This window comes from Rana temporaria, chromosome 12 (assembly GCF_905171775.1).
Source record: "Rana temporaria chromosome 12, aRanTem1.1, whole genome shotgun sequence".
Taxonomy (NCBI): Eukaryota; Metazoa; Chordata; class Amphibia; order Anura; family Ranidae; genus Rana; species Rana temporaria.
The window spans coordinates 100,364,504-100,380,484 of NC_053500.1; the positions used below are offsets into that span (position 1 = coordinate 100,364,504).

General features: G+C 47.4%; 1 protein-coding gene across 4 annotated transcripts in view; it reads left to right on the plus strand.

Annotated features, from left to right (window-relative positions):
• Positions 1-3,548: 3,548 nt before the first annotated feature.
• Positions 3,549-15,981, plus strand: part of SOCS7 (suppressor of cytokine signaling 7) — a 110,240-nt gene continuing 97,807 nt past the window's right edge. For 2 of the 4 annotated variants that reach the window (XM_040329846.1, XM_040329849.1), the window contains exon 1: positions 3,551-4,256. In XM_040329846.1, coding sequence (XP_040185780.1) covers positions 3,688-4,256 — 569 coding nt within the window. In that variant the 5' untranslated portion in view covers positions 3,551-3,687. Of the gene's footprint in view, positions 4,257-15,981 lie in introns of all 4 variants that reach the window. The other 2 variants (XM_040329847.1, XM_040329848.1) reach the window with 2 other exon arrangements.

Genomic DNA, 15,981 nt, shown 5'->3' on the forward strand with positions numbered 1-15,981 from the left:
AGGCCAGATACACAGTCCCCTCAGGCAGCCCCCCCCCCCTGACAATATACATGTTGTTCATGTATAAAATACAATTTTAACAACCCCAGGAATGCCCAGCCGTACCAACCCACCGAAGCGGGAGGGACTGTACTTACCCGTCGGAGCGAGGACTTGCTGACGCATTCCTGACAGACCTACAACCGCAATGGAGGTAGCTGTCGGCCAGGTCCACTGTGAGTGAGGCAACTGGAACTGGAGACACAGGAACTGGAGACACAGGAACTGGAGACACAGGAACTGGAACTGGAGACACAGGAACTGGAACTGGAGACACAGGAACAGGAGACACAGGAACTGGAACTGGAGACACAGGAATTGGAAACACAGGAACTGGAACTGGAGACACAGGAACTGGAGACACTGGAACTGGGGACACTGGAACTGGGGACACTGGAACCGGGGACACTGGAACCGGGGACACTGGAGCCAGAACTGGGGACACTGGGAAGGTAGGTACAGCAAGCTGAAGAACAGGTGCATCGGACTGGACAGTAGTCACCGGAATGTCAGACTGGGGCAAAGGAACTTCAAGCTGCATAGCAGGCAAAGATTCTGGGGTAGCAGAAAGGCTGCCAATAGTACCCACCTGAAGAACCTTTGGCCGAGGTGGGCGAGTTGGGCTGATATAAAGTGCCCGCTTACACCACAGTAAAAACAAAGTCCATAGCCTCTTCTCCGCTCTTTTTCTACCTTAGATAGCCCGGACCGGATGGCCCTGATCTGTATAGGTTCCACATGCTCCAAGGTAGGCGTATGTGCATCCACAGGAGCATCAAGGCTTTGTGGTGTTGGAGCTTCATGGCTGGGCACATATAGAGCTTCATAGCTTGGCACATACTGGGCTGGCTTGGTGTTGTGTCTGTACAGAATATTTCTGTCCCTGGATACCGGTAGGCCATGTGAACTGAGAGCAGACTTGGGAGCACTGGTTTTCTTGGAGACGGGAATGTATGAGTCCAGAGCAAACATGAAAGTTTCCCAGCTGTCCAAGACTGGACTCTTTTCCTGCAACAGCTGATGAGCCCATGATTTGATTTGCCCCGTTAGCAGGTTGATGGAAGCATTAACCTTAACATAGTCCATGGCATATGTCCTAGGTTTAAGAGCAAACTCAGCAGCTCACAATCCATCTTAAAAGACAAGAGGGATGCACGGCTATCGTCAAACCTCTCTGGCATCACAACAAATGGCTCAGGATATGCTGGTTCCGGGGCTGGGCGTACTATCCCTTTAAGTAATTGAACTTCTTGCTGTAGTGCCAAAATGGTATGGCCCAGGCTGGAGACTTGCAGAGCCAGGGAGGTGAGCATTTTGTACAACTCTGCGGACTCCATGTTGTTGGTCAATTCATTATGTAAGGGCTTACCTTGGCTGGAGTCCATATTGAAGAATTGTATGCTCACCCGTACAAATACACACAGCCCACGGTAACAAAGTAAGACGCTACCTGGGCTGTGAGTCTGTGCACGGGGGCTTGACAGGGATTTGCCAAAGGATGGTCCAAGTTAAGCCGTGGTCAGGGATTCCAGAATTCAGAGTACACGATAAACATAGCCAGGGTCAGAAGCTGGAGTCAGTCTTGTAGCTGAAACAAAGCACAGGAATACAGGTACACAGAAACCTTTGGCAATGACAGGACAATCACAATGAACTGACAACTCCCTCAGAGTGAGGCAGTGTTTTATACCCTAGTTGATTGGGTAACCTGCCTCAGCTGGACCAGTAGAGACAGGTGCAGATTGCAAGGAGATCAGCACATCATTCAGAACCACCTTAGCTGGAAAGCAAGCAGAATACCCAACTGAGGAGGGGCTCAGAGGTAAAGAACCGAAGCAGCAACAGAGAGGTCCCAGGTTCAATACCACCCAGAGCCATTTGGGGCAGGACCACGCCTCGCTGTCTGCTTGGCACGGTAATAACCGTGACAAGTACAAACCCCCCACACAGTTAAAAAGCACTCCCTAGGAACATATTTAACCCTTTGATCACCCCTGATGTTAACCCTTTCCCTGCCAGTGTCATTAGTACAGTGACAGTGTATATTTTTTAGTGATGATTACTATATTACTGTCACTTGGTCCCCAAAAAGTGTCAGTTAGGTGTCTGTTTCGTCCGCCGCAATATCACAGTCCCGCTTTAAGTCGCTGAATGCTGCCATTACTAGTAAAAAATAAATAAACACTCCAAAAATCAATCCCATAGTTTGTAGACGCTATAATGTTTGCACCATCTAATCGATTTATTGGGATTTTTTTTTACCAAAAATATGTAGCAGAATACATATTGTCCTAAATTAATGAAGACATTTTATTTTTAATTTTATTTTTATTGGGTGTGTTTTATAGCAGACAGTAAAACTATATATATATATATATATATATATATATATATATATATTATATTTTAAATTGTCGTTTTCTTTATTTATAGTACAAGAAATAAAAACCGCAGAGGAGATGAAATACCACCAAAAAAAGAGCTCTATTTGTGTGGGGGGGGGGGGGGGGACATACATTTTATGTACAGCGTTGCACGATTGTACTTAAAGTAACGCAGTGCCGTATCGCAAAAAAATGGCTTGGTCGTGAAACCTTCCGGGCCTGAAGTGGTTAAAGCGGAGTTCCACCCATTTAAAAGTCAGCAGCTACAAAAACTGTAGCTGCTGACTTTTAATAATCAGACACTCACCTGTCCCATGGTCCAGCAATGCGGGTGAATGAAACCCCCCTCCTCTCTGTGGCGCCGGCATCACTACTGTGGGCGCCCGGCTATGGCTTCACAGAAATTTACAATAGAGACAATGCATAGTAGCCCATTATGCTTTACCTTTGCAGGGAAATAAAGAGGAAGTAAAACCCTAATGGGTTTACTTCCTCTTTAAAGAGGAAGTAAACCCTGATGGGTTTTACTTCCTCTTTATTTCCCTGCAAAGGTAAAGCATAATGGGCTACTATGCATCGCATTATGTGTCACTTACCTGAAACCGAAGCCTGCAATGTCCCCTGTACAGGAAGCGTACATCTTCAGCCCTGTTCCTTCCGGGGCCGTGGATTCCGGCTCTGTGACTGGCCGGAGTCTCATGACATGCGCACGGGAGCCACCAGTCACGGCATGACCCCCTCTAGAAACGGTACAGCATATCCTTTCTAAAGGGGGCATGCAGCGAATACATCGCACAGAATACGACAGCGTTCAGGGACATTGTAAGTATCGACCTAAACCATGTAGGTTTAGGAGATATTTCCAGCACCTACAGGTAAGCCTTAATATAGGCTTACCTGTAGGTGAAAGTGGTTGGACAGGGTGTACAACCCACTTTAAGTTGTGTTACTGTAGCGTGTAACTGTGCAGTTACCCTACGCAGGATGAAGGAAAAATCGTGAAAACCTCCAATAATATGGCTGCACCCTAAGACTAGACACTTTTCCAGTAGCTTGATCTTCCGGGAACATGTGACCTACTGGAGGGCGGAGCGTACGTCTGTTGCTCAGAATTGGGTCCCGGAGCTGTCATTCTCCTAGGCGGAAGTGAGGCTGTCTAGTATCGGAAACAGGGGCGGGCTTCGATGAGGGAGCTGCTGGAGCTCGGTGGGCGAAGTTGGGAGAGGCCGAGGCTTGGGCCGAGGCCTGTGAGAATACCGGGGATATGCGAGGGGCAGCGGCAGAAGAGGAGGCCGCGTCCTACCGGGTGCTAAGCCGGTTGCTGGGCTGCGGAGCGGAAACGGGCGAGGAGGCCGCCCGACCCAGGCTCATGGTATTCCGGAATACACTCCGAGGGGAGGAGGAGGAGGCTTCAATAGAACCGGGGGCCGGGGAGAAAGCCGTGCCTGCAGAGGGGGCTCCTCAGCCGGCAGAACTGTGCCGCCACCGGAAAGCTGCGCACCCCGGGGAGGAAGGCTTGGAGTTACAGCTGGGAGCGCTGGGGCTGCGGGGCGCCGGGTGCCCGTGTGAAGAGACAAGCGATGCGCTGCTGGTGCTGGAGGCGCCTGAAGCCAGGAGGCTGGAGGAAGAGGAGGATGGGGAGAGCGGACAGGCCGGGGCCTCCGCCAGGAAAGGGACGGTGAGGAAGGGATCATTCAGGATTCGCCTCTCCAGGATCTTCCGCACCAAGAGCTGCGCCGGAGCTGGAGGAGCCGCAGACAGGAGAGGAGCCGGAGACCTGGGAGGATCAGGGGGCAGCCTGACTGACATGTCCAGGGAGCTGGAGCTGGGCAGGTGAGGGGTGTCATTATACTATGTTCTCATTTTGAAAGCCTACCTACATTTGTGGTGCTATTATTTCCTAATGGTACCCCAAATGTGGGTAGCAACCCTGCGCCCAAACGCGTAATACAAAACACGATTGGCTTTAAGCCCAAAAAGGTACTTGAGCTGCTTTTGTGGGCATAGGGCAGCCTGTTTAAGTGAATAGACAGCCCTCTGCTGTCACGCAACTAAAACAAACATGCAGCTCGGGTGTGAGTTCAGCATGTGCAACGTCGGAAAATGCACGTTTGGGCACCATTATTATTAATGGTGCCTCAAACATGCCAAACGCTTAAGACTGCATTTCCAGGAATGCACCAAAGAGCTGCTTTGGTGTTGGAACAGTGAGCAACTATTCAAATGATTGGTGCTGTTCAAATAAGCGCAGGTTACTCTCTGCAGTCGTTAGATGTGAACCGGGCCTACGTTTAACCGGGCCTACGTTTAACCACTTTTACCCCCTTTCCGACCAGGCCAATTTCCACCCTTCAGCGCTGTCGCACTTTCTTCACGCTGTCGGCATGAGGAAAGGAGAGCCGATAACAGACTTCTATTTACATCCATGATCAGCTGTGATTGAACACAGCTGATCACTTGGAAAAGAGCTATTGATTGGCTCTTTACCTCAATCTGTGATCAGCAATGTTCTTCGGACACTGTGATCACAGAGCAGTCACGGGAGGCTGTCATATGATGGCCTCCCAGAACTGGTCACCCACACTGTAGCTGTCATTCGGGTATAGCGTGGTTGGCAAGTGGTTAATGTAAAGAAAAAAAATCACATGGATGGCACAGCCCGTGAACTCAGAAGGAAGAGCATGTGAAGATGGAAGACCTGTCACAGAGCACCACTGGAGGGCTTTGTTTTAAGTTGTTAAAGCCTTAAGGCTAGGTTTCCTCTATTGCAACTTCAAAGTCGCGCGATTTTGTGCCGACTTGAAGCAATGCCAGTGTCTATGGACCACAAGTCGCATCAAAGTGGGACCAAAGTAGTGCAGGGACTGCTTTGAAGTCGCACAGATATGAACAGTACTCATTGGAAATCATGGTGTACGACTTGTCATGCGACTTTGCAGTCACAAATCGCACTAGTAGAAACCGAGCCTTACTACCGCTTCAACTTACAATCAATGTGAAGTGTCCCATGTGCTGCTGGCTACACTTTTAGGTGAGATCCTCTGATCCCCCACCCCCTCCAACCATAACAGCCGTAATCTTCCCATGCTGGGGGATTATTAGAGCCGACGAACCTGCCATATGCACTAGTCAAGAGTACCAACTGTGCCCACCCTTTTCATCCTCCTTCTCTATTCATAGAAGCTGTACTACAGTTTCCATGAGCGAAAAACGATCTGTGCTTGTAGGAAGGCTGGATGAATAAAACTTCTCCATTTATTGATCTTTTCTTGTTCAATGTTTTTACCAAAATATAAAAAATGTAAACGGGTCCTCGTACATTTTGTACAATTTAAAACTTCAATTTGAAATCCTCACTTTGGGCATCAACATGTAAAGCGTCATTCAATCGCAATATGAAAAGATAGTTTATTTATGGAATCTAAATGAAAGCTCATATAAATGGTTTTGGGGAGGCGGAAAGGGCAGGCATAGTCTACACCAGGGATATGCAATTAGCGGACCTCTTGCTGTTGCCAAACTACAAGCCCCATGAGACATAGCAAGACTGACAGCCACAAGCATGACACCAAGAGACAGAGGCATGATGGGACTTGTAATTTTTCAACAGCTGGAGGTCCGCTAATTGCATATTCCTGGTCTTCACTCTTGATCAGTGCATATGACCTGTTCCTTGGCTCGTGGGGGTGCTTTAGAGGAAACAAGTTTTTTGATTCAAGGGCTGGTTCACCTTAACAGGCCAGTTCACAGGGGGGCGACGCGACTCTGGCCGCGACTTAGCGAGGCGACCTGAGTGCGCACCACAGCACGACTTGGGGAAACTTCAAGGAGGCTTTCCATTGACCAATAAAACAACAATCAGCTCTGTGGGAGGGAGGGGTTTGCCTCAAACAATTTTCTCTTCCTGTATTGTTGCTTCAGTTAAGACAGGGGATCTGACTTGGAGGCGACTTCCATTGAAATCAATGGGTACAAGTTGCCTGTAAGTCGCCTTCAAGTGGTACAGGGACTTTTTCTGAAGTCTGGGCGACTTCAGTAGTGTACATTAAGACGGCTCCATTCACTTACATTGACTTTCTCAACCGCGCGACTTCAAGTCGCCCCTGTGTGAACCGGCTCTTACCAAAAAGCTGCCTATGCAGGTAAGGAGCAACTGTAGATAAAAACAAACTGCAACTTTGACCAAAGTCAAAGCGGAACGAAACCCGTAGAATTAACCTTTAATAAAATTGTTACATTTAAAGCGGTACTATACCCTAAGGGGGAGTTCTGCTTTATACCCACCAGGCCTCCACCCCCTTCTTCTGTTGGCCCTTTTTGAAGGGGATGGGGTGGGTAGTTGCTACCTGGTTTTGACATATACCTGCTTTCACTTCCTGTTGGATCGCCACGGCGATCCAATGGAATTTTCTCTTCCCCTGCAACCTTCTATGAGACATCACAGGTCCCAGAAGGCTGGGACCATTTACAAAGCACAGGCAGCCGACAGTAAACATCCTGGGACCCCAAGACCAATAAATAAACTGTTTGGGTGAGCATGGCACTGAACCCCTGGACAGGCAAGTATCTTTTTATTAAGTCAGCAGATACAGTATTCTTTGTAAAAAAAAAAAAAAAAAAAAAAAAAAGTGAAGAACCACTTTAAGGCATGCCAGGAATTTGAATTGTCACATTTGCTTGTGCTCTATACCGAACTATCGAGCCATCAAATGGCTGGTGTCGTAACTGATCACATGGGCAGCACCATGGCAACTGCATAGCAGACAGACAAAAGTGGCAGCTTCTTTGGCTGTAAGACCCCTTTCACACTGGAGCAGTTTGCAGGCGCTATTGCGCTAAAAATAGCGCTTGCAAACCGACCCTAAACAGCCGCTGCCAGGGCTTTCACACTGGAGCGCTGTGCTAGCAGGATGGTAAAAAAAAAAGTTGTGCTAGCCACATCTTTGGAGAGGTGAACGAGTGGTGTGTATACTGCTCCTCTACCGCTCCCGCCCATTGAAATCAATGGGACACCGCAGCTATACCGCCGGCAATGCGCCTCTGCAGAGGCGTTTTGCAGTGGTTTTTAACCCTTTCCCGGCTGCTAGCCGGGGGTAAAACTGCCCTGCTAGTGGCCGAATAGCGCCGCAAAATTGGCGGTAAAGCGCCGCTAAAAATAGCCGTCCCCGCCCCAGTGTGAAAGGGGCCTTAAGGATATGAGAGTTTAATTCTGCTTTGAATAATGCCCATGTTATAGGTGTAGGCCATATACCTACCTCCTGAACCCTGGCTGGAAATCTCGCAGAAATGTCATCATCCCATTCTGCCTTGTTGCTGGGACATTGCTAAGACATTCCTAGATGATTCAAATCCCCCTTGCATGCACTCCTTCTCTGCTGTCACTGTATCTTTGAGTTGAGCCAAGCTGCAATGAAGGAAATGGTGGACCACACTTGGGGGTTTGAGAGCTTACTCCTGTAATGATGGGGGTGAGCAGTAACGACTGGGAGTGTCTTAGAAATGTCCTAATAACTAGGCAAGATGACATAATGCAATCTGTGGGAGTTTTTCAGACAGACTTTAAGATGTACGTAGATGGCCTACACCTATAGCAAGGGCATCATTCAACAGTTTGTTTTTATCTACAGGTGCGTAGGCAGTGTTTTTTTTGTAAATATGAACCAGCACTTTAAAACCAGTCAGCAGCACAAGGGACGCTTTGCATTGATTGTAAGTACAGTCCCTGCTGCTTTCTATTTATTTTAATTTGATTTAACTTTGGTTTTAAGCCCAGTTCAGGGCTGCTTTTGAATAGACTCATGCATTGGGGTCCCTTCCTCTTTCCCAGTACTGCATTGCGTTCAGTGCTTGCTATGCTAGGCAGAAGAAGGAATAAGTAGAAAATCTTACCTTGTTTCTTGCTGCCCTGGCAGTCAGAGGTCTTCTCTGCTGTCCAATGCTTTGTACATGATGTTCCAGAGAACTGTGTCTGGTCAGGCAGCAAAGTTAAGCAGCTTTGGGGGGACGGGTCTCGCCAAAAATGGGGAAGCCTGCGTGAACAAGGAATAAGAAAGATTTGTACTTATTCCTTTACTAGAGTTGGGCATTAACCTCTTTGCCACCGCGCCATAGACAAATGACGTCTACAGCGCGGTCCAGTTGTTCTGGGAGGACGATTCTGGGAGGATAATTCTATTCACAGAAGTTGCTTTAATCCAAACATCAGATGACAGGTTACAGCAGATGTAGTATTGTGCGGTCAAAAGATGATACTGCCTGTAGCTTACTTATGCAGAATACATGCGGCCTGTAAGCAGTCTCCATTTGACTGGAAATACAAACTCAGAAAGAAGGGTGGAGCATTACACAGTGATGAAGTGTGTCATAGATCAGACAAGGAAATTCAGAAAATATGTGCATTATCATAAAAGGTCACTAGATGGCAGCATGTAAACTAAACATAACATCCATAGAAAATGGTTAAAGCGGAGCTCCACCCTAAAGTGGAACTCCCGCTGATCGGATACCTCCCCCCTCCGGTGTCAATTTGACACCTTTCAGGGGGGTGGGGGGTGCAGATACCTGTCTAAAAACAGGTATTTGCACCCACTTCCGGGGACAGTTTGCGGGCAGGACATCACCCCCCGTAGTGTTCTGGGAACACTCGGCTCCCAGAGCACAGCGGGATCCAATCAGCAGGCACAGTGCGACTCACGCATGCGCCGTAGGGAACCAGGCAGTGAAGCCGGAGCGCTTCACTTCCTGGTTCCCTCCCCGACGATGGCGGAGGGGGGGCAGCAGAGTGACGAGCGATTGCTTGTCCTCTGCTGCGGACGGCGCTGGACTCCAGGACAGGCAAGTGTGCCGATATTAAAACTCAGCAGCTGCAGTATTTGTAGCTGCTGACTTTTAATATTTTTTTTTTTTTTTCAGCGGACATCCACTTTAAGAGAAACAGTATTATATATAACAATTTATACGCCTATTGGGTGGCACACCTGGAACATTATGGCTGAAGGCTTCGTGAGTAGTCGGAGAACAGAGGAATTCAACTAAAACTGCAGCACAAGGGACATTTCACATTGTAAGTACAGTCCCTTGTGCTGTGTGTGTGTGTTTTTTTTTTTTTTCATTTCTTTTTTTTACTACTACTAAACCTTGGCTTTAATGCCTCCTGCTTGTGGATCAGCGGAGCACCGTTAAGTTTTTACTCCAATCTACTCTAAGCTGTTTGAGGATCAAAGTGCATGACCATTTGTAGCGAAGCTGAGCCTCAGACAGAAAATGTACATGCAGCGAACCACACCGCAAAGTAGTGAGAGTTGTATATATTAATGTTTTACTCAGATTGTATTTTTGAATCGGCATGATATGATTCATAACAAATAAGAGAACTTTAATAAAACAAAGCAAGATCTCCCCTAACTTCCGGGGTCCCCATCAGAGTCCACCTTAGGAGACTCCCTTATATCAGGGTACCTTTCAGAGTCCCCCTCACATTGAAGTCCACCATAGGGATCTTCTCTTGTGGTTCCTATGTGAGCGTCAGATTCTCTATCAGTCAGTGTGCCATCAGGGGGGAGTCAGTAGGTGGAGCAAGTCCGGACAATGGAAATTCTTTCTCTGTAGGGGCAAGCAAGTCATCAGTTGCTAGGACATTGGTTGCCCCTGCTCAACAGAAGTCTGTTTTCAAGTGGGTGTAAACCTACTCCTATACCCAGTGAATTGAACAACCTCGGATGATACATTACACAGAGATGAAACAAATCTCCCTACATAAGTTTTACATGTATATCTGCTGTCTTCAGCTTTCTATATTCTTTAGAAAGTGCACACGGTGTTATAAAAGTTTCTTTCTGTTTCAGCAGTAGGAAGGGAGTCTGGGCACACACCCCCTCCTCATAAGCAGAGAAACGCAGAAACTTGCGGTGCTGTGCTGTGAATAGACAAATTTCCAGCTACGGTTATCTCCTGTGTTGGAGAGCTTGTCATAAGTTATGCTGATAACAGGAACGGAGCAGCAGAAAGACACCGCACTTAGGGCTTTGGAGAGAGTTAAGTAAACACTACAGATATGTGCCCAGGTCAGATTTCATGAATGGGGTTTACATCCACTTTAACCATTTCAATACTGGACATTTTTATCCCCTTTCTACCCAGGCCAATTTTCAGCTTTCAGCACTATTACACTTTGAATTCCAAATTGCCAAATTTGGGGGCGCACGGAAGCACAGGATCCATTTGAGGCTGCGGCTTTCCGTCCTTGTGAAGGCCCATGCTTCCTTCTGTGACCTGCGCCATATGGTGGTGGCAGTTGGCATTACAAGTAAAACAGCAGTTCTAATGTGTGTTTTCACTGCCATCTCCTTCCCTCAAATTAGAACCCCCAAACATTATATATATTTTTTTATTCTAACACCCTAGAGAATAAAATGGCGATCAATGCAATACTTTCTGTCACACCGTATTTGCGCAGCGGTCTTACAAGCGCACTTTTTTTGGGAAAAAATACACTTTTTTTAATTAAAAAATAAGACAACGGTAAAGTTATCACAATTTTTTTTTTTAATATTGTAAAAGATAATGTTATGCCAAGTAAATTGTTACCCAACATGTCACGCTTCAAAATTGCGTCTGCTCGTGGAATGCCGACAAACTTTTACCCTTTAAAATCATGCAACCTTTTAAAAACAGGTTGCATGTTTTGAGTTACAGAGGAGGTCTAGAGATAGAATTATTGCTCTTGCTCTAACGATCGCGGCGATACCTCACATGTGTGGTTTGAATACCGTTTACCTATGCGGGCGCTACTCACGTATGTGTTCGCTTCTGCGCGAAAGCTTGGCGGCACAGGGCGCGTTTTCTGGCTCCTAACTTTTTTAGCTGGCTCCTAGATTCCAAGCAAATTTGTCAGTACATTGTTTACACCAGGGCTTATCAGCCTTGCCATTGATCGGCACTCCTCACACAGGCAGTGTCTGTTTACATGTGACAATGTGTGATTGGACACAGCTGATCACATAGTGAAGGGCCACTGTGATTGGCCCTTTACCACGATTTGTAATCCTCTGTGTCCAAAGGACACATCGGTCACAGAGGGTGCACGGGAAGCATAGTCCTGGGAGGACATTCCTGCACTTTGCAAGAATTCCCTAATTTCCTTTTTTGGCAAAGGAGCAGAAAGTAAAGAAGGGAAATCTCCCCAATGGGACACAGACAGCAAAAAAAAACAACTGACAGGGTAATAAGGCTCCTTTCACACGGACGGCTGTTCTGCCGCAGTTAATAGAATGTTTATTTTTTGTGAAATTCAAGACTCCAGGCACATCAGTCAGCTGCATTTGTACAGTGCGATTAGCTGCGGTTGTGTTTAGCTGCGGCATGATATTGAACAGGGATCCGACTTTGATCCCTGTCCATACCAGGCACTGTGTTTGGTATGAATCGTGAGGGAGGACTCGTGCCATATTTTAAATAAAAAAACGGCATGGGTTCCCCTCCAGGAGCATACCAAGCCCTTAGGCCTGCTATGGATTTTAAGGGGAACCCTGTACGCCAAAAAAACAGCGTGGGGGTTCCCCCAAAATCCATTCCAGACCCTTATCCGAGCACGCAGCTCGGTCGGTCAGGAAAGGGGGTGGGGACGAGCGAGTGCCCCCCTCTCCTGAACCATACCTTCAACATGGGGGGTGGGTGCTTGTCCCCAGCACCTTGTCCCCATGTTGATGAGGACAAGGGCCTCTTCCCGACAACCCTGGTCATTGGTTGACGAGGTTTGTGGGCGGGGAGCTTATCGGAATAAGGGGGCCCCCACCCTAGGTGAATGAGTATGGGGTACATCGTACCCCTACCCATTCACCTGGAGGAAACAAGTGTAAAAAAAAAAAAAACACGCTACACAGGTTTTTTAAGTCATTTATTAGGCAGCTCCCGGGGTCTTTTTTGCGACTTCGGGGGTCTCTTCTTCTGCTCTCCAGTGCCTTCTGCCGGGCTGCTCTGCTATCTTCTTGCAGCTCAGTTAAGCAGAAATGTGCCTTTGAAAAGTCTGTGATGTCATTGCTCCTGCATCTTTTAAACCGCACTGGCTGGGACCCGGAAGAGTGTTCAGAGAGGCAGCTACATCACATTCAGACTCTGAGGAATTGCAGACTACAGTTCCCATGAATGCATGGAAATTGCTTCTGTGAATGGGCAGGATTACAGTGTGAGGTCATGGTGGGTAGGACAGACCAGAAGACTCCTGGCCTGTCCCTCAAAAGCACAAAGGGAGTTGGTGGGTCACACTGGGAATCTGAACCCAGGGTCCCGCCCACTAGATCAAGCAGCAGTGTGGTGACATCATACTTTCTCTAACACAGGACTAAGTAGGGGAAGCTACAGGACTGGTGGCCAGGGGAAAAGCAGGGCTCTCTGCCTCCGGTGTTGTAAACAGGAAATCAGAATAGAGCACTGATTCAAAGGATTTCGAAGAAGCAGAACACTTGTATGAAAAGGGCTTAAAGCGGAGTTCCACTCAAAAGTGGAACTTCCGCTTAATCAACTCCTCGCCCCCTTACATTCCGTATTTGGCATGTAATTTTTTTGGGGGAGTGGGGGCTTCAGGAGGAGTGGGACTTCCTGTCCCACTTCCTCCTTCCACCGAGGGGCTCCTAAGACGAATAGTCTAATCGCCTTTTGGCAGCCCCTCCCTGTAGGCGATCGCCTGTCCAATCAGATGGCGCAGCGCCGCTCACGCATGCCCAGTGGGTGCCCGGCCGTGAAGCCGAAAGCTGTCACGGCCGGGTGCCCACACTTAGAATGAAGACACCGGCCGGAGAGGAGCGGAGCCCCGGCCGGCGTGCCGCTGGAACGTGGAGCAGGTGAGTGTATGTTTATTAAAAGCCAGCGGCTACACTTTTAGCTGCTGACTTTTAATAAACATTAAAAATTACTGGAACACCCCTTTAAGATTTTAGTGTAAGGTAAGAAAGGATCTTTTATATTTAATAAAAATAGTCCTGCCTTGAGTTCTACTTTTAACCACTTGCTTACTGGGCACTTAAATCCCCCTCCTGCCCAGACCAATTTTCAGCTTTCAGCGCTGACGCACTTTGAATGACAATTGCGCGGTCATACAACATTGTACCCAAATGACAAAAATAGAGCTTTCTTTTGGTGGTATTTGATCACCTCTGCGGTTTTTATTTTTTGTTTATATATATATATATATATAATCTCTATCTATCTCTATCTCTCTATATCCCTTAGGGCCTGGAGGGAGGGCCTGGCCTGTGAAAAATATCCCTCAACGGCAGTATCCCCCAACGCCCCCCTCTGGAACAATCCCACACTTAGTCACTTTCTTAACATCCCAGACCCGGTGGTGTGGTCCAAGTATCACATTAAAATTCTCTCGGATATCACCACAGTCCTCTCAATTTTCTCCTTTGATAGTTTAATGTCTAAACACAATGTCCCGCCCTCACATGGATTCAGATACCTTCAGTTGTCCCATGCTTTCAGGGCCCAGTTTCCACCAGGCGAAAGGCAACTGGTGCAGTCTGACTTGGAGCGGATTTTGCGCTTTGACTGTGCAAACAAACCCACCTCTGTGTTATATGCACATCTCCTCCGAGTCTCTTCTCCTGAATTGTCCAGGCTCCGCCAGCAATGGGTGCCGGGATGTTCCTGGAACTAGACTCTGAGGACTGGGTGGATATATGGGACTTCCCATTTAAAATACTGGTCTCCCTGAGAGATCGCCTTATTCAATACAAGATTGTCCACAAAGCGTATCTCACTCCCGCCCGGGTGCACCGGATGAGGTCTTCCCTCTCCCCGGAGTGTTGGCGTTGTGACCATGCTCATGGGGACTACATTCATGTGTTCTGGTCCTGCCCGGTCATAACAGTTTTTTGGTCACAAGTCTTTCTAGAGGTGAATGAATTGTTCAGTATCTCTATTGTCCCGTCCCCAAGAATCTGCCTGCTGGGACTGGTGGAGGACCTGGTGCCCAGGGTGGCTGAGAGAACCCTGTTGGGTCTCTTGCTGTTCTATGCCAGGAAGTCCACCGTCCTGTGCTGGAAGCGTAGGGCGCCTCCCTCGTTGGGTCTCTGGAAAACACTTATCAATAATGTGATACCCTTATACAAAGATACCTATGTACACAGAGGCTGTCCGAAAAAATATGACAGAGTCTGGTCTAAATGGTTGGCAGAGCCCTCCACCGCGGCTGCGGATTAGGAGGCTTCTTTGATTTCTGATAGCGTTGCTTGAAGTCTGACTGAGCCGTCCCCTGTTGGCACAACAACTTAGGTGAACATGTTTCACTATCATCCTACCCCTGGAGCTTGAGCCAGACCACCTCATTGATGATGGTTCATTATGGTAGTCGCTAATTTCTATCGTGCCCTGATTCTGTACTGCTACCTGACTGTGTTGTAAGCCAGATGTTGGCTGTGCTATTGTACGTTGTATTGTCTGTGTTTTTACAAATAAAAAAAAAAAAGATAAAAAAAAAAAAAAAAAAAAAAAAAATATATATATATATATAATATTTTTATTTTTCTCCTTCATTGATGTACGCTGATGAGGCTGCACTGATAAGGCGGCACTGAGAAGTGACACTAAAAGGTGGCACTGGTTGGTAGTAATGGGCACTGCTAGGGGGCATTGATAGGTGGCACTGGTAGGCAGTAATAGGTGGCAGTGATGGGCACTTGCAGGGGGGAATGTTGGCACAGAGGAGGCAGATGTGCCTCCCTCCTCTTCGGGACCCATGTCCCTTTCACATAAGCCGGTGATCGACTTTTTTTTTTTTTCTCCTCGCGTTGTCAGCGTAAGGAGAAAGAAACCCCGATTTACGGCTTTTGTTTACATCACGTGATCAGCTGTCTTTGGCTGACAGCTAATCACGTGGTAAGGGGCTGGGATCAGTGACTTGGGTAATCACAGCGTGCACCGCAGGATGTCTATTGACACCCTCCCGGCATTTGGGATCCGCGCTGTAGCCGTCATTCGGGCTGTCAGATGAAATTAGACATTAGCATTATATACATAAACACACGTGTTGGGGCGCATATATGCGAAAACACTGAGCCATATGGCTATATATCGATGTGCACAACAGTGTAGTGAGTTAGAGCAATAATTCTAGGTCCAGGATTTTTTACTGTAATCTGATCTCTTGTAGTTGCTTTTAAAGCATCGTATACTGTATGAATAAACTTGTCTACCAAAGTTTGTTGCCAAAGCACAGGCAATTTTAAGTCTATTTAACTTAGTGATTGTAAAGCATACAAAGCATCAGGTCGCACCCCTCCTTCTAGAATTGGGGTTCATTCAACGAGATCCATTGCCACATCATGGGCAGAAAGAGCGGGGGCATCATGGGAAGACATTTCTAAAGCTGCCGTCTGGTCGTCGTCCTCATGCATTTTGTAAAACATTTTAGAGTTTAGATGCTTTCCAGCCATGACCTCTCCTTTTGGTAGAAAAGTGCGTCAGACTGTTGTCCCTCCCTAAGGTATAGAATGCAGGGCTGTGGAGTCGGTAGATAAATGTTCCGACTCCGACTCCTCAGTTTTATGTACTTCCGACT